Genomic DNA, 26,250 nt, shown 5'->3' with positions numbered 1-26,250 from the left:
GTAATTTTTGACAGCACTTTATATACAAGTAAATATACAGTAAAGAATGTTTCCTAACATTTTTTTCTCTAAAATCGATTTTATCTTCGGTTTTGTGTGTATTATTGTCAGTCTGTAAAAGTGGCGTACTACTCGGACAACATCATTCCCAGCAGCAACCTGGGAGTCCAAAATGCATCCAGACATCCTCCCCATGCTGTTCCCAAACCATTTCAGTGGGTTTTCCATCAATTTCTGACCTTTTCATGTGAACCAGGCACCCTCCCCTCTTCAGAGCAGGGGGTGCCTGGTTTAATGCTCGGGTTCTCCCATTGACCTCCATTGTGCTCGGGTGCTTGGTAGAGCACCTGAGCATCCCTAGGTTTTCTACTCGAACACCCGAGCACTTTGGTGCTCGATCAACACTACGCCTTACCCCACTTCTAACTAACCCCCCCGTGAACTTCCCCAGGCCGTACCCCTCTCAGTAGACCGTCCCTGACAAGACCTTCCAGTGGCCACTGTAGATTGTGGCGAGGATCCATCCTGGCTCCCCGGCGTCGCAGGATCTGCAGGAACAGGACAGTTGCTTTGTGTCCTCGTGTAGTCAGACCTCTCCTGTGCGTCCCAAGCTTCCTGGCTCCATTCGCCCGCCTCGATTGACCTGACTGCTGGAGACACCCCCCCCCCGCGATGCAGAAGGAGCAGAGCCCACAGCCATTTCCGTAGTAGCATCTGACCATCCATCCGCTGATCACCAGCGCCCAGATAGCAGACCTGTTGTTAGCTGCTCGCTTATTCCAGCCTTGTGCACTTCTCCCAACAGCATTACCTCTGACAGCTGCTGGTTCCCCATCTAATCTCCCTGCACTACTACGGCTCCGTATGCGACACCGGACCCTGGGGGTTACCTCAGGACTCCAGCGCTCCGGGGGGACAGACCTCTGGGCATGAGCACGCACCGACAAGTCCACCGGGGAACCTTCCATCCCTTGTAGCGCCGCCTGTAGTGAATGCTGCAGCCATTCCGCACCATGCTGCACAGCCGCCGCACGCACTGCAGCCTTTAAGTTTTCCAGCCCGGACATGCTGCCAACTTCAAACCCTATTATTCAGCAAGTGGCTAAACTCCACCCACCCCTTACTTAAATACTGCACGCCAAAACTCTCCTGCCCCTCCCTCCCATTGACCAATTCCTGCCCTGCATCCCACTCAAGCTAATTTAACCCCTTAAGCCTCCCACTTCCTCCTAAGTCAAGCTGCATTCCGCTATGGCTGCACCCCGCTCCATCGCTCTTCAATGTGACACACCTTAGAAGATGCTGAGTCCTGCCTTAACACACTGGGGAAGATGTGAAGATACAAAGTCCTGCTTTTACACACTGAAGAAGATGTGTTGTCCTCCTGTGAAACACTGGGGAAACTGTGGAGTTCTGCTGTGAGTCACTGGGAAAGGCTGTCAAGGACAGGACAGACGATTGGATCTGCTGTGGTTACTACGAGAAGGTGGACCGACTGTCACTACTGTTTGGGGGTACTGCTGTGACTACTGAGAAAGTGGGGGAGTGCCTGCTGTGACAACTTTGGGGGAATGAGGCTGCTGTGAGTCCTGGGGAGCTGGGGCCTCACTGTGGGAAGTGAAGAGTTTAGGGGAGAATTTTTATCTACTAGAGGAGGTGGGCTAATTTTGGTAGAGGGGCAATACATCAAGTGGTGTCACATAAGGTAACCATTTCGCATCACGTTCAAATATGCTGTGATTTTGCATCCATCAGGTTGTGTGGAACTGGACATATGCCAATAGGATCCTAACTATTGCAGTGGACTCCTAGACCTGACTTTTCCAGTCCTGCTCTTAGCAATGTTGTAGCATATTGTAAGGTAGGTCATAATGGTGGATGGTTCAGACTGTTCTTTAATATCACAAGTTGGATCAAACCTGTTTTGAACTACATTGAATGCTGCAGGTGATGGCATTATTTATATTGCAACCTCATCAAACCCCATCACTGTGAAAGATCTGGGTCCAACCACCAGCTTGCAATTTTTTTATTTTGGTTTTATCGTATTTTTTGTATGACATCAAGCAGTTATATGGGAGTGGGGGGGGCATATTTATTTTCTGTCATTGATTTGTAAAAGTTAATGCCACTATTTTCCCATTTTCCCTAATTGCTTTGGAAACAATGCTATGACCACCCTTTTCACATCTTGGTTCCTCAGACTATATATAAGGGGGTTAAGCATTGGTGTCACTGCTGTGTAGAAGACAGAAGCCACCTTGTCTTGTATGGTAAAGACACTGGAAGAAGGACGAAAGTAGGTGAAGAATATGGTTCCATAGAAGATTGAGATGCATATGATGTGTGATGAGCAGGTACTGAAGGCTTTCTTCTTGCCATCTGCTGATTGTATGCGTGAAATTGAAAGGACGATTAAGAGGTACGACAATAGGATAGTCATTAATGGACCCATACCCATGGCACTGACAATGTAGACAGTGACCATGTCACAAGTAGATGTATCCGAGCAGGACAGCCTGAAGAGCAAAGGAGCATCACAGTAGAAATGGTTGATCAGGTTTGACCCACAGAATTGAAGAGAGAACGCACAGCTGGTCTGTACTGAAGATTGTAAGAAGCCAATGGAGAACGAAAAAATAACAAGATATAGACATTTCTTCTTTGTCATTATGGTCATATAATGGAGAGGGTGGCAGATGGCAACATAGCGGTCATAGGACATGATGGAGAGGATAAGGGAGTCTATGGAGGCCAGAGAGGCATAGAAGAAGAACTGAAGAGCACAACCTTCAAAAGAGATACTCTTCTTTAAGGATTTAAGGTCAGAAAGCATCTTAGGAGTTATGGTAGAAGAATAGAAGATGTCCACCAGAGAGAGGTAACTCAGGAAGTAGTACATTGGGATCTGGAGGGTTGATGTGCTCCTGACAATAGCTACCAAGCCTAAATTTGCCACTATGGTGACAAGGTAGATTACCATGAATAATGTAAAGAGAAAATTTTCCAGCCTCTTGTCCTTGGTCAGCCCCGAAAATACAAACACGGCCACTTGTGTCTTGTTGGAGACATCTATGATGACATAAACATCATGATATAGAAAATAGAACTAGCGGCCCCAAAACAATTAAATAGGATGCAAAAGTAACTTGTGAATATGTTTTTACAATTGTGTTATCAATGATTATTGTGCAGCTTGTGCCTAAGTATGCTCTAAAAAAAAGGGAATTTGTCAGATAGGGTGGGGTCCTTCAATGGAAGGTCCTGATCACATGACATGATAAAAGGGGAGGGGTCTACCTTTGAATACCACAATCAAAGGGTCTAAAAGTGTATTCCCATCTTGAGAATATTAGCATATGAAAAGTACATGACATAAATGCTTGATACATGAAGGTCCCACTTCTGGGACTCTATTCTATCTAATGAATGGGGTCCTGTCTTGAGGCTTCTGTGAATGGAGAGGCAGCTGCTCGTGTCCCACTTCTATGGGAGTTCAGAAAATGGCTGAACGCAGTTACTCGGCTATTTTCAGAACTAAACAGAAAATGGTTGTATATGTACCTCAAAAAAATACTAATAAAAACTCTAGCTCACTCTATAAGAACAAGCTACCTGGGTGAAAAAATGAAATAAAAATCTATAGAGATCAGAATATGGCAGTGGCACAAAGCATTTTTAATATCTTAAAATAGTAAAAGATATAAAAAATGATATAGACTTGGCATCTCCGTAATGGTTCAGCAAACACCCAACGTGAATACAATCAACAGTTTGTGATGATCACTCCAAACAGCTTTGGGCCTGTGTAAGGTCTGAAACGCATCAGAGCCATGATATGTAAAGGTATAAAAAACACACTGTAAGAACAGTGGTGAAATTACATCTTGTTACCATTCTACAACGAAAAAAAAAAAAAAAAAAAGATTTTCTCGGTACATGTTATGGTAGATTCAACAGTGCCATTAAAAAATACAACTCGCCCTGCAGAAAACAAGCCCTCATAATGTGCCTGGGAGTGGACAACTAAAAGGTTATAGCTCTTGAGAGGTGGGGATGAAAAAAGAAAAATGGCTATATAGTGTACCTACACTGGAGTTACACCTCCGGGAGTATTGCTATGTGTAGAGCACTTATACAGAGGTGGTGGTATCTCTGTTGCCTCCAGCGTTCTTCTCTCCTCCCAGTCAGTCAGACTTCCTCTTCCAACTTGTTTTAGCACCAAATTTGTGCAGAACGACCCATCGACACCGGGAATTAGATGGGCAGGGGCTGTGCAACTGTGTCTGACCCTACTGCTTTTTATGAAAAGGGAGAAGGAGACTGTCCCTGATGTGAAGAGGAGGAAGGAGTCAAGGGCCTTAACATTTAATGGGCAGATCAGCAGAGGGGCAGCTAAATATAAAGGAAGGGAGTATAGACGTGGTGGTGGTATACCTATTTAGTTGGTTTGTGCACCCCCACTTCAATTTCAGGGCCCAGATGCCGTTTGGCTCACCTACATTAGCTGTTCCCCTGCCTGCTCCGCTCTGACAGGTGTGATAGCCTTGCCTTCTGTACTTCTCTTGTGGGTGACCCTTCTGACACCCTTCACTGGAACTGCTTGTCACACCCCCTGCTGACGCCCACTTTAGGACTGTACTAGGACCCCACATAAAAACCTCAACCAGGATATCACTTGCCAGGCAGACAACAAATGTCAAACACATCACTCCTGTTACTTTTCATCTGGTGGGAGACAGCCCCTTATATCAGTTTTCCTAGCACCCATCCACCTACTGGGGGCTACAGTCCACTCTCTGCCTACTAAGAGGCCCAGCATCTACCTGCGGAAAACAGCCATACTTACATCAGCGTTACTAAGCTTCTTTTGTTAAAGGTACAGGGACTATGTAATAAAACACTACTCAACCGTTTTCCAATAACCCCTTCCCCTCTGAGATACCCTGATGAAAAGGAAAGAAAGTGCTATACACGTAGACGACATATCAACACTAGCAACACCGATATAGTCAGTTTCTTCAACCATATAGAACCCATGTAGGGAGAATTCGACCATCGTTTTGTTAGTACTTTTGTTGAAGTTCTCTTGGGTTATTTATCATGGAGGACTCATTTATTTTAGCCCTTATTTTCTCTGTATTCCCCAGCCTTATGTGTTTCACATCCCCTTGTAGAATCATGTGATATTAGAACAAATATAACGGGACATTTCCACCCTTACCTTTATTATCATTGATGATTTTCATGACTTTTTTAATACTAGTAGTCAGGACCTCCAGCTTATTGCCTCACACACAACATATGAAGGTCATCACAATGTGTAGTATAGGGTCTGGAGCTCCACTTTTAAAATGAAGTTTCATAAATTCTCTTTTCCGTGTCTTCATTTTACGTTCAGTGACTTTTCAGACATTTAAATGTCATCATCTGTCTGAAACCAATGTCAGAAAATCTCAGTGGAAAAGTTTTTGGTGATGTTTTTGAATAGTAAATTCAACATGACAGATACTCCCTCAAGTAATCTAAAGTCACACACTTTATACAAACACACACTTAAAAATCAAACACACGAACGCTCACAAACTTGCATTGTTTGGCTGCTTGTATAAATGGAGCTCTTAAACCAGTCTGCTTTTTTCCCCTCTGGAGTCATATAAGAACATTAGAATGACCTTGGGCAGGATGAAGAAGACTTCCAGCGATGACTGAGAGCAGGTTTACCACAACTCATGCCTTGTTTGCCTCATAGCTGTATGGCTGCAGTCCGCGATAATTTGCAACTCTTTATATTCATCCCGACTACCGTTACATAGTAACATAGTATATAAGGCCGAAAAAAGACATTTGTCCATCAAGTTCGGCCTGTTATCCTGCAAGTTGATCCAGAGGAGGGCAAAAAAATAAAAAAACAACCTGTGAGGTAGAAGCCAATTTTCCCCAATTAAGGGGGGGGGGGGAATCCTTCCTCACTCCATTCAGGCATCAGATAACTCCCTGGATCAAAGACCCCTCTCTAGTAGCTATAGCCTGTAATATTATTACACTCCAGAAATACATCCAGGCCCCTCCAGGCTCCTCCTCAGGCAGAGAGTTCCATAGTCTCACTGCTCTTACCGTAAAGAATCCTCTTCTATGTTTGTGTACAAACCTTCTTTCCTCCAGACGCAGAGGATGTCCCCTCGTCACAGTCACAGTCCTGGGGATAAATAGCTGATGGGATAAATCTCTGTACTGACCCCTGATATATTTATACATAGTAATTAAATCTCCCCTCAATCGTCTTTTTTCTTAAGTGAATAACCCTCATTTTGATAATTCTTCAGGGTACTGTAGTTCCCTCATTCCATTTATTACTTTAGTTGCCCTCCTCTGAAGTCTCTAAAGCTCTGCTATGTCTGCCTTGTTCACTGGAGCATAGAACTGTACACAGTACTCCATGTGTGGTCTGACTAATGATTTGTAAAGTGGTAGGACTATTTTCTCATCACGGGCATCTATGCCCCTTTTGATTCAACCCATTATCTTATTGGCCTTGGTAGCAGCTGCCTGACACTGGTTTCTACAGCTTATTTTGCTGTTCACTAAAATTCCTAGGTCCTTTTTTCCATGTCAGTGTTACCCAGTGTTTTACCATTTGATAAGTACGGGTGACTTGCATTATTCCTACTTATGTGCATAACCTTACATTTGTCAGTGTTAAACCTCATCTGCCACTTCTCGGCCCAAGCCTCCAATCTATCCAGATCCATCTGTAGCTGTATATTGTCCTCTTCCGTGTCAATTACTTTACACAGTTTAGTGTAATTTGCAAAAATTTATATTTTACTGTGCAAGCCTTCTACAAGATTATTAATAAATATATTGAAGAGAATAGGACAGTGACCTAATCTGAGTGTGTACCATTAATAATCACCCTCTGTTTTCCCCCAGTCCAAGTATTCTCATTTAATATACTAACCTTTTATGTGGTACAGTGTCAAATGCTTTGGACAAGTCCAGTTATACGACATCCATTGATTCGCCGCTCTCAAGTCTAGAACTTACCTCCTCATAGAAACGGATTAAATTAGTTTGACATGACCGATCCCTCATAAAGCCATGCTGATATAGCGTTATTTGCTTATTTTTAATGAGATATTCCAAAATAGCATCTCTTAGGAAACCTTCAAGCAATTTACCCACAACAGATGTTAAACTTACCGGCCTATAGTTTCCGGGCTTTGTTTTTGGACCCTTTTTGAAAATTGGCGCCACATTTGCTATGTGCTAATCCTGTGGAACCCTCCCTGTCAGTATAAAGTCTGTAAACATCAGAAATAAGGGTTGACTATGACAGTACTTAATTCTCTTAGGATACAGGGGTGTATGCCATCTGGTCCTGGCGATTTGTCTATTTGAATCTGTTTAAGTCGCTGTTGTACTTCTTCCTGGGTCAGACAGGAAACTTTTAATGGGGAATTTACTTTACATTCTGCATTTCATCTGACAGTTTATATTCCTCAGTGAATATAGTGGAGAAAAAAATATTTAACAGCTTTGCTTTCTCCTCGTCGCTCTCTGCAACTCCCTACTCATTGCTCTTTAACTCCCTACTCATTGCTCTTTAGAGGGCCGACACCTTCATATTTATACTTTTTCCCATTTATATAATTGAAGAACATTTTATGGTTAGTTTTGCTGAATTTGGCAATTAATCTCTCGGTCTCTAGTTTGGCTGCTTTATTTGTTTTTTAAATTTTTTTTTTTTTTCCTTATAGTTTTTTAGTGCTTCCTCACTACTTTCCTGTTTTTGTGATTTAAATGGTTTTCTTTTGTCATTTATTGCCTTCTTTACAGTTCTATTTATCCACATTGGTTTCTTCTTGTTCCTTAACCTTTTATTCCCATAAGGTATGTACCTCTCACAATGAGATTTTAGGATGCTTTTAAAGATATCCCATTTTGCGGCTGTATTCTTATTTTTGAGGACTTTGTCCCAGTTAGTTAAGCCTATGGCCTCTCTTAGTTGGCAAAGTTTAGCTTTTTTGAAGTTTGCTATTTTTGTTCCTCCCTGAAGAAACACTCTTTTGAATGATAATTGGAAGGTTATTACTTTACATGGTCACTATTTCACAGGTGTCCCCTGTCCTGCACATCAGTTTTTCTGTCAGGTCTATTGGTTAGTATTGAGTCTAGTATGGCCGTCCCTCTAGTCGGGTCCTGAACCAGTTGGGGAAGGTAATTGTCTTTGGTTATTGCCAAGAACCGGTTTCCTTTATGAGATATACAGGTTTGAGTTTCCCGGTCTATATCTGCGGAGTTCCCCCATAATAACCATTATGATTTGCCGCCTCGTCTTTTTCGTTTAGTAGTAGATTTTCTGTGGACTCTGGTATATTAGGTGGCTTATAATAAACTCCAATTAGTATTTTATTATTGTTTTTGCCTCCATATATTTCTACCCACAGTGACTCCACATATTCATGTCCCTAAGTTATATCTTCCCGGACTGTGGGCTTCAGACACGACTTTACATAAAGTCAGACCCCTCCCCCTCTTCGGTTTTGACAATCCCTTCTAAACAGACTGCAACCTTGTACATTGACTGCCCAGTTATAGCTATCATCCAGCCATGTTTATGTTATTCCCGCTGTCATAGCTATCCTCCAGCCATGTCTCAGTTGTTACCACTGTCATAGCCCTCCTCACACATCACAAATTCTAGTTCCCCAGTTTTATTAGTCAGGCTTCTGGCATTAGTATACATACATTTAAGAGGCTTATTTATATTTTTTACACTACACCTTTCCTTCTGAACTGTTGTAGTCCCTCCATTCAATCCTCCCCCAGTCCCACTACCTTGCCACCGGTCTCTATATGCACTATCTTTCCCTCCTATAATGTCATTACCCTCCACCCAGTCCCTAGTTTAAACACTACTCCAACCTTCTAGCCATCTTCTCCCCCAACACAGCTGTCCATTCCCCATTGAGATGCAGCCCACCCCTACGATAGAGCCTGTAGCTGACAGAGAAGTTGGTCTAGTTCTCCAGGAACCCAATCTCCTCCTTCCTACACCAGTTCTTGAGCCACTTGTTTACCTCCCGCTGGCTTTCTTGTGTGGCTTGTGGTACATGCAGTATTTAGAAAAATACTACCTTTGAGATCCTTGCCCTAAGCTTTTGACCTAAATCCCTAAAATCTTTTTTAAGGACTCTCCACCTACCTCTAAATTTGTTATTAGTTCCGATATAGACCATCACCACTGGAACTTCTCCAGCCCCTCCCAGTAACCCGATCCGCGATAAGTTGAATTAGAGCACCAGGAAGACACCACACCGTTCGACGATCCCGGTCTTTGTGACAGGTCACCCTATCTGTACCCCTAATAATTGCGTCTCCCACTACCAGCACCTGTCTGGCCTGCCCTGCTCTCCTGGTCCCCTGATTACTGGAGCCAACATTTCCCTGACTGGCAGAGGAAGTGTCTGGCTGCAGCAGTGCTCTCTCTAAATTGACATCCCCCTCATCTGCCAACCTTGCAAACTTGTTTAGGGGTCAGATCAGGGCTAGCCTCCCTGGAACTCTTCCCTCTACCCCGCTTTCTAATTGTTACCTAGCTAGCTACCTCACTTTCCTCAGCCTCTTCGATACCCCCCCCCCCCACATCTAACCCAAAGAGTGCTTGCTCAGTGAGCAGCAAACTCTTTTCCAAATTGTCAACGCCTCTCAGTGTTGAAACTCGCCAGTTTAGATACTCGATGTGCGATTTCAAACGGGCAATTTGCTTACATTTTGAACAAATATATGCCCCCTCAAACGGCTGTTCCAGGACTGCATACATAAGACAAGATGTGCCCTGGACTGCGCTGTCAATAATGGAACACATACTAAATGGGGATTACACAAGAAAGAGAAAAATACAATACAGTGCAGTGATAAGAAACTGAATTACTGTAGTCCCCTCCTAAAGTCCCTGAATCTGAAGTCACGTAATTTAAAGTCACACACTTTATACAAACACACACTTAAAACTCAAACACGCGAACGCTCACAAACTCGCGTTGTTTGGCTGCTTGTATAAATGGAGCTCTTAAACCAGTCTGCTTTTTTTTCCTCTGGATTCAAATGACTGAGCTGCCCTCAAGGCTGGCTATTTAACCTCTCCTAATTAGACAGCCACACCCTAATTACTTACCTGTTCAACACCCTGGATAAGTAAGAGAAAAAAAAATGTAATCACAGTATACTCTTAGCTGCTATGCAAGAAACATGGCAGCAAAAGCAAGTCGCAGTGTCCAATAAAGTCAGGGAAAAGCCACTCAGCAATGCACACAAATAATTAGGCTTTCACAGATACTCCCTCAAGTAATCTATAGTCACACACTTTATACAAACACACACTTAAAAATCAAACACGCGAACGCTCGCAAACTCGCATTGTTTGGCTACTTGTGTAAATGGAGCTCTTAAACCAGTCTGCTTTTTTGTCCCCTCTGGAGTCATATAAGAACATTAGAATGACCTTGGGCAGGATGAAGAAGACTTCCAACGATTACTGAGAGCAGGTTTACCACAAGTCATGCCTTGTTTGCCTCATATCTGTATGACTGCAGTCCACGATAATTTACAGCTCTTTATAGTCATCCCGACTACCCTTAGAGAATGATTTTTCCTCACAGATCCCAATGCTGGATATTACATCCCAGAAACAGTCCTTTGTGGATTCATACCTACAGGAAATTATAAAACCTTAGAACACAAGGAATTGACAACATCCTTGTGATGAAAACTGAGAATCTTTTTAACTCTTAAGTGGGAAAAAATCACAAGATAGAAACATAGAAACCTAGAATGTGTCGGCAGATAAGAACCATTTGGCCCATCTAGTCTGCCCAATATACTAAATACTATGGATAGCCCTGGCCCTATCTTATATGAAGGATGGCCTTATGCCTATCCCATGCATGCTTAAACTCCTCCACTGTATTTGCAGCTACCACTTCTGCAGGAAGGCTATTCCATGCGTCCACTACTCTCTCAGTAAAGTAATACTTCCTGATATTACTGTTAAACCTTTGCCCCTCTAATTTAAAACTATGTCCTCTTGTAGCAGTTTTTCTTCTTTCAAATCTTCTCTCTTCTTTTACCTTGTTGATTCCCTTTATGTATTTAGCAGTTTCTCTCATCTCCCCTCTGTCTCGTCTTTCTTCCAAGCTCTACATGTTAAGGTCCTTTAATCTTTCCTGGTAAGTTTTATCCTGAAATCCATGTACCAGTTTAGTAGCTCTTCTCTGAACTCTCTCCAAAGTATCAATATCCTTCTGGAGATATGGTCTCCAGTACTGAGCACAATACTGTCATTGCCACGGTAATGGTCGTGACTCCTCAACCGCATGCGGTTGCCTGCGGTTTGGTTTTGGTGTTCAATCACAGGTGAGGGCCGCTGGTGTGTGGCCTCACTTGTGGTTGCCGCGGGCAACTAGTTGTATGTGTTGGTTTCAGCAGAGCAGCCTGAGCGCTCAACCTTCATGTTGGGTGTTGTGTTTGTTTGTCTGGTGTGCACTGCGTTTTGTGTTGTGTGTGCACTAGGACTCTTCCCTTCACTGTGGCTGCCCATGGCAACGTTTGGTTGGATGTGTACATGTGGTGGCAGTGTCCCGGCCTTCGGGCTGACTCCCAGGACATGGTTGCCACCCATGTCGTTGCCTGCGGCAACAGCCACAGTGTGATCTTGATTTGGACACTTCCCCTTTAAGTGGTGTTTTCCCTTCCCTGGTGTTGGAAGGGTTAACTCCCTTTCTGTGTGTGTGAGACACTGGGTGTGTCTGTGTGGGTGTGGCCTCTTAGCCCTATAAAGCCTCAGTGTTTGGCATGTGTCAGTGGGTTGCTTCAGCCATGCTTAGCTGGAGCAGCCTCCTGTGTATATCATCTGCCAGTGGGGGCCACCCTTGTGGTCATAGGTTTATCTGTTAAGTTTATGTCTTGATGTTCAGTTGATGTTTTCCTTTGTCTCTGTTTATTTGCAACTACGGATGTCCTGGTTACCTGTGTGTTATGTGTGCTGTGTCCTCTAGTTGTTCTGCGGACATTAGTAGTGCATGCATGGGTTCCAGTCAGCGTGGCTGTGACAGGTACGTGTGGAACTAGAAGTTCGCCTGTCATATCTGTATGTTGTATGTGTTTCCCCATTCCTTGTAGCTTGGCCAGTGAGACCCCTGTTCCTCCGTGTCCAGAAGGAACAGGCCGTCTTACCTTGACTCCTAGTTCAGGGACCGGTCGGAGGGTGAGTTAGGGATCCGAGGTTCCTGAGTATGGGCCCTCCTACCTTCAAGGTCGGCGCATGCAGCTAGGAGTTAGGGTCAGGTTAGGGATGCTTTAGGAGGTGACCTGCTCCCTAATCCTGTCGTCCTGGCTGAGCAGCCTAACATCTCCTGGCATCGCACGGCTGAGGGTTTTCCCCATCCTCAGCTGTGACAAATACTCCACATGAGGTCTCACTAGTGCTCTGTAGAGTGGCATGAGCACCTCCCTCTGTCTACTGGTAATGCCTCTCCCTATACACCCAAACATTCTGCTAGCATTTCCTGCTGCTCTGTGACATCGTCTGCCTACCTTTAAGTCTTCTGAAATAATGACCCCTAAATCCCTTTCCTCAGGGACTGAGGTTAGGACTGTATCACTGATTTTATATTCTGCTCTTGGTTTTTTTACGCCCCAGGTGCATTATCTTGCACTTATCAACATAACATTTTAGTTGCCAGATTTTTTACCATTCCTCTAGTTTTCCTAAATGCTTTTCCATTTGGTGTATCCCTCCAGGAACATCAACTCTGTTACAAATCTTTGTGTCATCAGCAAAAAGACACACCTTACCATCGAGGCCTTCTGCAGTTTCACTCATAAAGATATTAAACAATATGGGTCCCAGAACAGATCCCTGAGGTACCCCACTGGTAACAAGACCATGGTCTGAATATACTCCATTGACTACAACTCTCTGTTGTCTGTCCCTCAGCCACTGCCTAATCCATTCAACAATATGGGAATCCATGCACAAAGACTGCAATTTATAGATAAGCCTTTTATGTGGGACAGTATCAAAAGCCTTACTGAAGTCTAGATAAGCGATGTCTACTGCACCTCCGCCATCTATTATTTTAGTCACCCAATAAAAAAAATCAATAAGATTATTTGGACATGATCTCCCTAAAGTAAACCCATGCTGTTATTAATCTTTCAATCCATGGGATTTTAGATGTTCCACAATCCTCTCCTTAAGTATGGTTTCCATTAATTTCCCTACTATTGATGTCAGGCTTACTGGCCTATAGTTGCCCGATTCCTCCCTACTACCTTTCTTGTGAATAGGCACAACATTTGCTAATTTCCAATCTTCTGGGACGACTCCTGTTGCCAGTTATTGGTTAAATAAATCTGTTAATGGTTTTGCTATTTCACCGCTGAGCTCTTTTAATAGCTTTTGGTGTATCCCATCAGGCCCCTGTGACTTATTTGTATTCGTTATAGACAGCTGACTTAGAACCTCTTCCTCTGTAAAGACACATGCATCAAAAGATTCATTAGTCTTCCTTCCTAACTGAGGTCCTTTTCTTCCATTTTCCTTTGTAAAAACTGAACAGAAGTATTCATTGAGGCAGTCAGCTAGTTCTTTATCTTCTTCCATATACCTTCCTTCTTTTGTTTTTAATTTGGTAATTTCTTGTTTTAGTTTCCTTTTTTCATTTATGTATCTGAAGAATGTCTTATCGCCTTTTTTCCCTGACTGAGCAAATTTCTCTTCTGCCTGTGCTTTAGAAGCTCTTATAACTTGTTTGACCTCTCTCTGCCTAATCTTGTAAATTAGCCTGTCACCCTCGTTTTTATTTTTTATAATTACTAAATGTTATCTTTTTGTTTTTAATGATTTGGGCCACTTCTGCTGAGTACCACAGTGGTCTCTTCCTTTTTTGCTTTTACTGACAAGCCTAATACAATTATCTGTTGCCTTAAGTAGTCCCATTTCTTCTGGACGCCATTGAAACTGTTCCGATCTGACTCGTATACCGCTAATTTAATTTTAGAAAAGTCAGTTTTTCTAAAGTCTAAAACTTTGGTTTTTGTGTGGTGTCACTCAGTCACTGTACTTATAGTAAACCACACTGACTGGTGATCACTAGATCCCAAGCTTTCCCCTACAGTAATATCAGATACCAAATTCTCATTTGTGAATACTAAATCTAAAATGGCCTCCTTCCGGGTTGGCTCCTCCGCTACTTGCTGTAGAGATAATCCCAGTAGGGAATTTAGAATATCTGTACTCCTGGCAGAACTAGCTATTTTGGTTTCCCAGATTACATCAGGAAGATTAAAGTCTCCCATAATGATAACTTCCCCTTTCAATGTCCTTTTAGCTAGTAGATCAACAATGTTTTGTTCCTCATTGTGGGTCTTTATCAAGTATTCCGAAGACCATAAAATTTTAATTACCCGATCAACGGAGACGTCCATACCTTGTTTTTTGAGTTGTATATTTTCAGGGGGGGAAATATAATGTACTGCATAATTTTTGGGAACAATGGAAAAAAATGCAATTCTGCTATTTCATTTTAAGATGTTGGTTAATGGTATTATTCACTATGTGGTAGAAATATAGGAGTAATGTTCATGGACCTGGGGGTTATTGATAGACCTCCATATGCCATGACATCCTATCGTCACTCAATTATCGCAGTCAAGTGCTTACAAAAGGACCCCTATCCCTCCGTAAAACCACTCAGATGCCGCAATTGATATTGATTGTGGTATTTAAAAAGTTTAAATGCTCAGATCACAATGATCTCACACCATGGATCTTAGAACAGGAAAATTGCAGTCTGGTTTGAAGCTATTTGGGAGTAGCACTATACAAGTGAGTTTGTAAGCGTTCACGTGTCTGATTTCCAGTGTGTGTTTGTATTGTGTGTGACTTTAGATTACGTGACTTGAGATTCTGGGACTCTAGGAGGGGACTACAGTAAGTCAGTTGCTTTTCATTGAACTGTATTATTGCATTTTTGCATTCTCTTTTCTTGTGTAATCCCCATTAGTATGAGTTCCATTATTGACAGTGCCATTCAGTGCACATCTTGTCTAATGTCTGCAGTCCTTGAACAGTCGTGTAAGTTGCATATCTTTGTTCAAAATGTGAGCAAATTGCCCACACATTGTGTATATAAGCGAGCAAGTTTCGACACTGAGAAATGGCAATTTGGAAAAGAGTTTGCTGCTTACTGGGCAGGCGCTCTATGGGGTAGACGTGGGGGACGGTGGTAGCATGGAGGCTCAGGAAAGTGAGGTAGGTAGCTGGGTAACAAAAATCAGGGTAGATGGAAGAGTGTCGGGGAGGCTAGCCCGGATCTGGAGATCAGGAGAGCAAGGCAGGCCATATAGATGCTGGTAGTGGGAGACTCCATTATTAGGGGTACAGATAGGACGATCTGTCACAAAGACCAGGATCTTCAAACGGTGTGTTGTCTTCCTGATGCTCGAGTTTGACATATCACAGATTGGGATGACAGATTACTGGGAGGAACTGGAGAATATTCAGCAGTCATGGTCCATATCAGAACCAATGACAAAGTTAAAGGTAGGTGGAGCATCTTTTAAAATTATTTTAGAGATTTAGGTCTCAAGGCAAGGACCTCAAAGGGAGAGTTTTTTTAAATACTACCTGTACCACGAGCCACACAAGAAAGGCAGTCGGAAATAAGGGAAGTTAACAAGTGGCTCAAGAACTGGTGTAGAAAGGAGGTGTTTGGGTTCCTGGAGAATTGGGTTGACTTTTGTCGGCTACAGGCTCTATCGTAAAGAAGGGCTGCACCTCAATCGGGAAGGGTAAGCTGTGTTGGGGGAGAAGATGGCTAGACGGATGAAGGAGTGTTTAAACTAGGGACTGGGGGGAGGGTAATTACGTTATAGGAGGGGAAGATAGTGGAGAAAACTGCCCAAGGAAAAAACTGAAACGTTGCACGCACACACCCCCTCCAATATATCTCTTACATCCAGTGACGTATCCTCTGATGTAGATGTTCTCTTTCTTTATCTTCTACATTCAGACCAGACCGCTATGATGATTTCTTTCAGCCATCTCTTGTTTCCCTAGAGTTTAACAGACATCTTATTTTCCTACTTTTCCAACCTCCTCCCCACCTTCTGAACACCCCATCCTGCCACCCCTAATACTGTGCTCCCAAATACTATACTGCAGAAACAGATATTAGGGCACTGTGCCCTAAGAAATAACTGTGCCCAGCAAATAGTGTCTCTGAAACTTATAGCATCGTAAACATGATGGCCTCCAAAAATGATTGTGCTTAGCTGATACTGTACCAAGGTGCCTCCAAATGTAATAGTCATGATAATAATAATAATAATTCTCTGTCAGAATGCACTACATGTTAGCAGTGTACCCAATAGTAATAATATCAAACACAAATTGCAGAGCAGCACTAACGGACCTCACCGACCGCACCAGAATGCATCAGCCAAACCATGACCGCAGATCCTCAGCAGTCCTCAGACCAGCAATCGAAAAAAGGTTACAGTAGCATCTCCAGTTCTTTACTTTATTAATCGTACTTCACAGAGTGTGTACACAAAAAGCCAGACAGCAACGTTTCAGCTATATGGTAGCCTTTATCAAGCTAAATAACAAGTGATATTCACAACTATAATATAGTGTATATAGCACCTCCCTTTTTAGATGGGGAGCCAATCAAACGGGTGTCACAGCCCCCACTTTGTAAAAATCACCAATTCATAGTGAACAATCATAAAATACCAGATCAATCACAGTTTTGTATAATTAAAACACATGTGTTTACCTTATCAGTAGCGGTGGCATTCAGTGGTACATATTAGTGATGAACGAACATCAGCCAGGACGATCAAATGTTCGCGAACAATGCGTTTGCTGCGGGCCCCATTCAATTTAATGGCAGGCGAACCTGAAAAACCTTCAGGTCATATTTGCAGCCACCAAATACTTACTAGAAGTGCACAATAAGTCTCACAACATGGACAGTGACATACTTGAATATTCGTATTCTTGAATATTTCACGATTGCAAAAAATCAGCAATGTAAAAATCGTGTAATGTGAAGTGGGTCAAAAACAAATACATAACACTATAGAATATAGTTCTATATATTTGTTTTTTAGAATAGAACAGTCATTGTCCCACAAGCAATTTAAGCAGGGAGGAATTATAACTTCAGATGGAAAAAAAGGACGAATATTCTAAAAAACAAATATATAGCACTATATTGAATATACAGTAGTGCTATATATTTGCTATATCGAATATTCGTCATTTTATAACATCTGAAAACATGATTCCTTCCTGCTTATGTGTCACGGACGGTGTACAGGAAACAAGACAAAGCAACATGCATATATGACTCACTGGATCCAAAGCTAAGGAACCATAAGGGAGACCCCTGCACAAGACCTGAGACTTTCCCTGGCTGCTCAGCCTATGCAACTGTCACAACCAGACAGCTGAGAAGCTTTGACAGAGGCCTTTCAGAACCTCCCCCTTGAGTTTCTGTGTTGTGGTATTCAGCTCCTCCTCTCATTAGTCTCTCTCAGCTGTCATGTGTTGGACTAATTGCTTCCCTTTAAATTCTTCCCCAGAAGGCTTTTCTGGGCGGCTTATATTTCTTCCTGGAGTATGTGTGCATGCCCATCTGGTCCTCCTCTCCTCTACAAAGTTAAGTGTTAACTGTTATCTGTTATTTTCTGTTTGTTGGATCCCAGGTGACCCTGACTCCCTCCGTGTCTGCTGTAGGGAGCCGGTGGTCGTGTCCCCTCACTATTGTAGGGTGCTCAGGGCTTATATAGTCAAGGTACGTGGATATGCATACCTCCACCATTCGGATCTATGCATAGGCTGAGCAGCCAGGGAAAGTGCCAGGTCTTCTACAGGGGTCTCCCTTTTGTTCCTTAGCTTTTGGATCCAGCGAGTCATTTATGCATGTTGTTTTGCATTGTTTCCTGTACACATTCCGTGACATTATAAGCCGCCAAAACCGTCTCAAGCATGGATCCGGTTTCACTTTTGGCTGAACGCCTTCAGGGTCTTTCATTGGAGGTAGCTGATCTCCGCAGGACTTGTTCTCAGCTTCAAGTGACCGGTTCAGCTGGCGTTCATGGAGTTTGTTCTGAGCCTAAGATCTCGCTCCCGGATACGTTTTCCGGGGGTAGTGAGAATTTTGTGCGTTTTAGAGAGGCTTGCAAACTCCATTTTCGTCTTCTTCCCCATTCTTCTGGTGATGAGGAACGGAGGGTGGGGATCATTATATCGCTGCTCAGGGGTAACGCTCAGTCCTGGGCCTTTTCGCTGCCGGAGGAAGCACGGCCCCTCCGTTCAGTGGAGGAATTATTTTTAGCCCTGGGTCAGATATATGATGATCCGGATCGTATTGCTCTGGCGGAGTCTAGACTACGTCTCTTATGCCAGGGTAAACAATCTGCAGAAATATACTGCTCAGAATTTCGGAGATGGGCAGCTGATACTCGTTGGAATGATGCTGCACTCCGAAGTCAATTTTGCCATGGTCTTTCAGAGGGATTGAAAGATGCATTTGCCTTTCATGAAAGGCCTATTTCTTTGGACTCTGCTATGTCTCAGGCCGTTCGTATTGACAGGCGTCTTAGAGAGAGAGGAGAGATCTCTCCTTCCTGTCATACTCGGTCCCAGGACTGTGCAGCGGTCCCATTCTCTGCGCAGGGGTCTCAGTCGCTGTCAGCCCCTTCTGAGCAGGAGCCCATGCAGCTGGGGTTGATTGCTTCGGACAATAGAAGATTCAGCCCGCATGGGAGGGTTTGTTTTTGTTGTGGAGGTATTAATCATTTGGCAAATATTTGTCCCTCTAGGAGATTCAGGCAGTTCTCTGGATATAATAAAGAAACAAAGAGGAAAAAATCTTTAAAAAATGTTCCGTCTGTTACTATTGGCAGGGTTGAGGCGGAAATTGAAGGTTTTCCGTTTGCTTGTAGTTCCCGTTTTGTCCTGCCTGCCAGGGTGGCGCTAGAGAGCAAGAACATTTTTTGTGAGATTTTTGTGGATAGTGGAGCAGCGGTCAATCTCATTGATAATCAATTTGCGATAACTCATGGTTTCCAGGTGCGCACTTTGGGAAAGGATATCCCTGTTTTTGCTATCGATTCCGCTCCACTTTCTCAAAAATCATTAAAGGGCATAGTTCACAATATCCGTTTAATTGTGAGTGATGCTCATGTTGAGGATGTGTCATGTTTCGTCCTTAGCGGTTTACCCACCCCTCTGGTGTTGGGGCTGCCCTGGCTCACTAAGCATAACCCCACCATTGATTGGCAAGCGAGGCAAATAAATGGTTGGAGTGACTTTTGCAGAGAGAATTGCCTCATGACATCTGTTTCTGAGGTTGCTACTAAGACTGTACCATCTTTTCTCTCTGAATTTTCGGATGTCTTCTCTGAGAGTGGAGTTCAGGATTTGCCCCCGCACAGGGAGTACGATTGCCCTATTAATCTCATCCCAGACGCCAAGCTGCCTAAATCTCGTTTATACAATCTTTCCCAACCTGAAAGGGTCGCTATGCGTGCTTATATCTCTGAGAGTCTGAGAAAGGGACACATACGACCCTCGAAGTCACCGGTTGCCGCTGGTTTTTTCTTTGTCAAGAAAAAAGATGGTTCTTTAAGACCTTGTCTGGATTTCAGGGAGCTGAACAGTATCACAATTCGTGACCCTTATCCGCTTCCTCTGATCCCGGACCTGTTTAACCAGGTTGTTGGGGCTAAAGTCTTTTCCAAATTAGATTTAAGAGGGGCATACAACCTGGTCAGGTTCAGAGAAGGGGACGAATGGAAGACGGCCTTCAATACCCCTGAGGGCCATTTTGAAAATTTGGTTATGCCTTTTGGTTTGATGAATGCCCCAGCCGTTTTTCAGCATTTCGTGAACAGCATTTTTTATCATTTGATGGGAAAATTTGTATTGGTGTATTTGGATGACATTTTGATTTTTTCTCCCGATTTCAAAACTCATAAGGAACATTTACGCCAGGTCTTGCTCATCCTGCGGGAGAATAAATTATATGCGAAACTGGAAAAATGTGTGTTTGCGGTTCCAGAAATTCAATTTCTGGGGTTTCTTCTCTCCGCTTCTGGTTTTCGCATGGACCCCGAGAAGGTCCGCGCTGTGCTTGAGTGGGAGCTTCCTGAGAATCAAAAGGCGCTGATGCGTTTTTTGGGCTTTGCCAATTATTACAGGAAGTTCATTTTGAATTATTCTTCTATTGTTAAACCACTCACTGATATGACCAGAAAGGGGGTAGATTTTTCTTCTTGGTCAGTAGAGGCGCGTAAGGCTTTTTCTGATATCAAGGAGAGTTTTGCTTCCGCTCCCATCTTGGTGCAACCCGATGTTTCTTTACCCTTCATAGTTGAGGTTGATGCTTCTGAGGTGGGTGTGGGTGCGGTCTTGTCTCAGGGTTCCTCTCCTGCCAAATGGCGACCGTGTGCCTTTTTCTCGAAGAAACTCTCCTCCGCAGAGAGAAATTACGATGTGGGAGATAGGGAATTGTTGGCCATCAAGTTGGCTTTTGAGGAATGGCGCCATTGGCTAGAGGGAGCCAGACACCCTATTACCGTATTTACTGACCATAAAAATCTGGCCTACTTGGAGTCAGCCAAGCGTCTGAACCCGAGACAGGCCAGATGGTCGTTGTTCTTTTCTAGGTTTAATTTTGTTGTCACGTTCCGCCCTGGAGTTAAGAATGTGAAGGCAGATGCCCTGTCACGTTGTTTTCCGGGAGGCGGGAATTTTGAAGACCCGGGTCCCATTTTGGCAGAAGGTGTGGTGGTCTCTGCTCTTTTTCCTGAATTGGAGGCAGAGGTGCAGGCAGCCCAGTCAGAGGCTCCTGATCTTTGTCCTCCTGGGAGGTTGTTTGTGCCTCTCGCTTTAAGACACAAGATTTTTAAAGAACACCACGATACGGTCCTTGCTGGGCACCCGGGGGTAAGAGCCACACCGGATCTCATCGCTCGGAGATTCTGGTGGCCTGCGCTTCGTAAGTCGGTTGAGGGTTTTGTGGCAGCCTGCGAGACTTGCGCTCGTGCCAAAGTCCCTCATTCACGGCCATCAGGTCCTCTCCTTCCCTTACCCATTCCTTCCCGTCCTTGGACACATCTGTCCATGGACTTCATAACGGACCTGCCTCGTTCCTCGGGGAAGACTGTGATTCTAGTGGTGGTGGACCGTTTTAGCAAAATGGTGCATTTCATCCCTTTTCCTGGTTTGCCCAATGCTAAGACGCTGGCGCAGGCATTTATTGATCACATTGTCAAATTGCACGGTATTCCTTCAGACATAGTCTCTGATAGGGGCACGCAGTTTGTTTCCAGATTCTGGAAGGCTTTCTGTTCTCGCTTGGGGGTTCGGTTGTCATTCTCTTCTGCTTTCCACCCGCAGTCGAATGGCCAGACAGAGCGCGTCAATCAGAATCTGGAGACATATCTGCGCTGTTTTGTGGCGGAGAATCAGGAGGATTGGTGTTCTTTTTTGTCCCTTGCTGAGTTTGCTTTAAATAACCGTCGTCAGGAGTCCTCTGATAAGTCACCATTTTTTGGTGCATATGGGTTTCATCCACAGTTTGGGACTTTCTCGGGAGAGGGGTCTTCTGGTTTACCTGATGAGGACAGATTCTCCTCGTCTTTGTCATCTATTTGGCAAAAGATTCAAGATAATCTAAAGAGCCTGAGTGAGAGATATAAACGTGTGGCTGATAAGAGACGTGTGCTTGGTCCGGACCTGAATGTTGGTGATCTGGTGTGGTTGTCTACCAAGAATATCAAATTGAAGGTTCCCTCCTGGAAGTTGGGTCCTAGGTTTATTGGGCCTTACAAAATCCTGTCTGTCATCAATCCTGTTGCATACCGTCCTGATCTTCCTCAGACTTGGAAGATCCATAATGTTTTTCATAAGTCCTTATTGAAACCTTATGTTCAACCCATTGTACCCTCGCCTTTGCCTCCTCCTCTGATTATGGTTGATGGGAATCTTGAATTTCAGGTCTCTAGGATTGTGGATTCTCGTCTTGTCCGCGGTTCTCTTCAGTACCTTGTTCAGTGGGAGGGGTATGGTCCTGAGGAGAGGATGTGGGTCCCAGTGACGGACATTAAGGCCTCTCGTCTCATCAGGGCTTTCCATAGGTCCCATCCTGAGAAGGTGGGTTCTGAGTGTCCGGAGTCCACTCGTAGAGGGAGGGGTACTGTCACAACCAGACAGCTGAGAAGCTTTGACAGAGGCCTTTCAGAACCTCCCCCTTGAGTTTCTGTGTTGTGGTATTCAGCTCCTCCTCTCGTTAGTCTCTCTCAGCTGTCATGTGTTGGACTAATTGCTTCCCTTTAAATTCTTCCCCAGAAGGCTTTTCTGGGCGGCTTATATTTCTTCCTGGAGTATGTGTGCATGCCCATCTGGTCCTCCTCTCCTCTACAAAGTTAAGTGTTAACTGTTATCTGTTATTTTCTGTTTGTTGGATCCCAGGTGACCCTGACTCCCTCCGTGTCTGGTGTAGGGAGCCGGTGGTCGTGTCCCCTCACTATTGTAGGGTGCTCAGGGCTTATATAGTCAAGGTACGTGGATATGCATACCTCCACCATTCGGATCTATGCATAGGCTGAGCAGCCAGGGAAAGTGCCAGGTCTTCTACAGGGGTCTCCCTTTTGTTCCTTAGCTTTTGGATCCAGCGAGTCATTTATGCATGTTGTTTTGCATTGTTTCCTGTACACATTCCGTGACAGCAACGATCCCAGAGGTGGATGGTTGCATATTCACGTACCTCGACTATATAACCCCTGAACACCCTACAATAGTGAGGGGACACGACCACCGGCTCCCTACACCAGACACGGAGGGAGTCAGGGACACCTGGGATCCAGCAAACAGAAAATAACAGATAAATGTTCAGCACTTAACTTTGTAGCAGACTGGAAAACAAGATCAGCATGCACACACACTCCAGGAAGTAGTATAAGCTGCCCAGTAATGCATTATGGGGCGGAATTTAAAGGGATGCAATCAGTCCAACCACATGACAGCTGAGAGAGGCTAACGAGATGAGGAACTGAACATCACAACAAAGAAACTCAAGGAGGAGGTTCTGAAAGGCTTCTGTCAGAGCTTCTCAGCTGTCTGGTTGTGACATTAAGTTGCTTGTGGGCCAATGACTCATTGGCCCACAAGCAAGAAGCAGGGAGTAATCATATTTTCAGATGTTAAAAAATTGCGAATTTTCGATATAGCAAATATATGTACATATGTACTATATTCAAAATATATAGATAAATATTCGTAATTCGAATAGTCATGCTCAATACTACCTACCACCCCTGAGGAACGGCCTGCCTCTTCCTCTGCCTGTCATTTTCAAAATGACCCTGTGCCAAAGTCCCTAGAATAGAGCAGTATTTGTGGAAGCAGGTATATCGCAGGCCTCAATCAGTAGTTGGTGGAAACAGCTATATCAAACCCCTTAAAGGGCTTCTGCCACCCCCCAAAACTCATTTTTCATTTTTGGGCATATTAAAATCCTTATCAGATGACTATTCCCTATATAGGGCTCTTACCTTGTTCTGTGGCTTGGTTTCACAAAAAATCAAGCTTTTAAAATATGCAAATGACTTCACTACCAGCAAGTAGGGCGTCTACTTACTGGTAGCCGCCGCATCCTCCTTTAAAAAAAACGCCCCCTTCTCCTGTTGATTGACAGGGCCAGGGAGTCCTCTCCTCCTCCGGCTGGCCCTGTCTGCAATTCAAATCCTGCGCCTGCACCTTATGTGTAGAGTTGAGCGGACGCCTGGATGTTCGGGTTCGAGAAGTTCGGCCGAACTTCCCGAAAATGTTCGGGTTCGGGATCCGAACCCGATCCGAACTTCGTCCCGAACCCGAACCCCATTGAAGTCAATGGGGACCCGAACTTTTCGGCACTAAAAAGGCTGTAAAACAGCCCAGGAAAAGGCTAGAGGGCTGCAAAAGGCAGCAACATGTAGGTAAATCCCCTGCAAACAAATGTGGATAGGGAAATGAATAAAAAAAATATTAAATAAATAAAAATTAACCAAAATCAATTGGAGAGAGGTCCCATAGCAGAGAATCTGGCTTCACGTCACCCACCACTGGAACAGTCCATTCTCAGATATTTAGGCCCCGGCACCCAAGCAGAGGAGAGAGGTCCCGTACGAGAGAATCTGTCTTCATGTCAGCAGAGAATCAGTCTGCATGTCATAGCAGAGAATCAGGCTTCACGTCAGCCACCACTGCAACAGTCTATTTTCATAAATTTAGGCCAAGCACCCAGGCAGAGGAGAGAGGTTCCATAACACAGAATCTGGCTTCATGTCAGCAGAGAATCAGTCTTCATATCACAGCAGAGAATCAGGCTTCACGTCACCCACCACTGCAACAGTCCATTTTCAGATATTTAGGCCCAGCACCCAGGCAGAGAAGAGAGGTCCCGTAACAGACAATCTGGCTTCATGTCAGCAGAGAATCAGTCTGCATGTCATAGCAGACAATCAGGCTTCACGTCAGCCACCACTGCAACAGTCCATTTTCATAAATTTAGGCCAAGCACCCAGGCAGAGGAGAGAGGTTCCGTAACACAGAATCTGGCTTCATGTCAGCAGAGAATCAGTCTTCATATCATAGCAGAGAATCAGGCTTCACGTCAGCCACCAATGAAACAGTCCATTGTCAGATATTTAGACCCAGCACCCAGGCAGAGGAGAGAGGTCCCGTAACAGACAATCTGGCTTCATGTCAGCAGAGAATCAGTCTTCATGTCATAGCAGAGAATAAGGCTTCAGGTCACCCACCACTGTAACAGTCCATTTTCATAAATTTAGGCCCAGTACCCAGGCAGAGGAGAGAGGTCCCGTAACAGACAATCTGGCTTCATGTCGGCAGAGAATCAGTCTGCATGTCCTAGCAGAGAATCACGCTTCACGTCACCCACCACTGTAACAGTCCATTTTCATAAATTTAGGCCCAGCACCCAGGCAGAGGAGAGAGGTCCCGTAACAGACAATCTGGCTTCATGTCAGCAGAGAATCAGGCTTCACGTCAGCCACCAATGCAACAGTCCATTGTCAGATATTTAGGCCCAGCACCCAGGCAGAGGAGAGAGGTCCCGTAACAGAGGATCTGGCTTCATGTCAGCAGAGAATTAGTCTGCATGTCATAGCAGAAAATCAGGCTTCACGTCAGCCACCACTGCAACAGTCCATTGTCAGATATTTAGGCCCAGCACCCAGGCAGAGGAGAGAGGTCCCGTAACAGAGAATCTGGCTTCATGTCAGCAGAGAATTAGTCTGCATGTCATAGCAGAGAATCAGGCTTCACGTCACCCAACATTGGAACAGTCCATTGGCATATATTTAGGCCCCGGCACCCAGACAGAGGAGAGGTTCATTCAACTTTGGGTAGCCTCGCAATATAATGGTAAAATGAAAATAAAAATAGGATTGAATGAGGAAGTGCCCTGGAGTCCAATAATATATGGTTAAGGGGAGGTAGTTAATGTCTAATCTGGACAAGGGACGGACAGGTCCTGTGGGATCCATGCCTGGTTCATTTTTATGAACGTCAGCTTGTCCACATTGGCTGTAGACAGGCGGCTGCGTTTGTCTGTAATGACGCCCCCTGCCGTGCTGAATACACGTTCAGACAAAACGCTGGCCGCCAGGCAGGCCAGCATCTCCAAGGCATAAAAGGCTAGCTCTGGCCACGTGGACAATTTAGAGACCCAGAAGTTGAATGGGGCCGAACCATCAGTCAGTACATGGAGGGGTGTGCACACGTACTGTTCCACCATGTTAGTGAAATGTTGCCTCCTGCTAACACGTTGCGTATCAGGTGGTGGTGCAGTTAGCTGTGGCGAGTTGACAAAACTTTTCCACATCTCTGCCATGCTAACCCTGCCCTCAGAGGAGCTGGCCGTGACACAGCTGCCTTGGCGACCTCTTGCTCCTCCTCTGCCTTGGCCTTGGGCTTCCACTTGTTCCCCTGTGACATTTGGGAATGCTCTCAGTAGCGCGTCTACCAACGTGCGCTTGTACTCGCGCATCTTCCTATCACGCTCCAATGCAGGAAGTAAGGTGGGCACATTGTCTTTGTAGCGTGGATCCAGCAGGGTGGCAACCCAGTAGTCCGCACACGTTAAAATGTGGGTAACTCTGCTG

General features: G+C 44.4%; 1 protein-coding gene across 1 annotated transcript in view; it reads right to left on the bottom strand.

The window, feature by feature from the left end:
* Window positions 1-2,131: 2,131 nt before the first annotated feature.
* The window catches only part of LOC122929177 (olfactory receptor 1019-like), a 106,606-nt gene continuing 82,487 nt past the window's right edge, over window positions 2,132-26,250 (bottom strand). Inside the window, exon 3 of the mRNA XM_044282685.1 lies at window positions 2,132-3,072. Coding sequence (XP_044138620.1) covers window positions 2,132-3,072 — 941 coding nt within the window. The remainder of the gene's footprint in view (window positions 3,073-26,250) is intronic.

This window comes from Bufo gargarizans, chromosome 2 (genome assembly GCF_014858855.1).
Source record: "Bufo gargarizans isolate SCDJY-AF-19 chromosome 2, ASM1485885v1, whole genome shotgun sequence".
Classification (NCBI taxonomy): Eukaryota; Metazoa; Chordata; class Amphibia; order Anura; family Bufonidae; genus Bufo; species Bufo gargarizans.
This window is presented reverse-complemented; position numbering and strand designations above follow the sequence as displayed.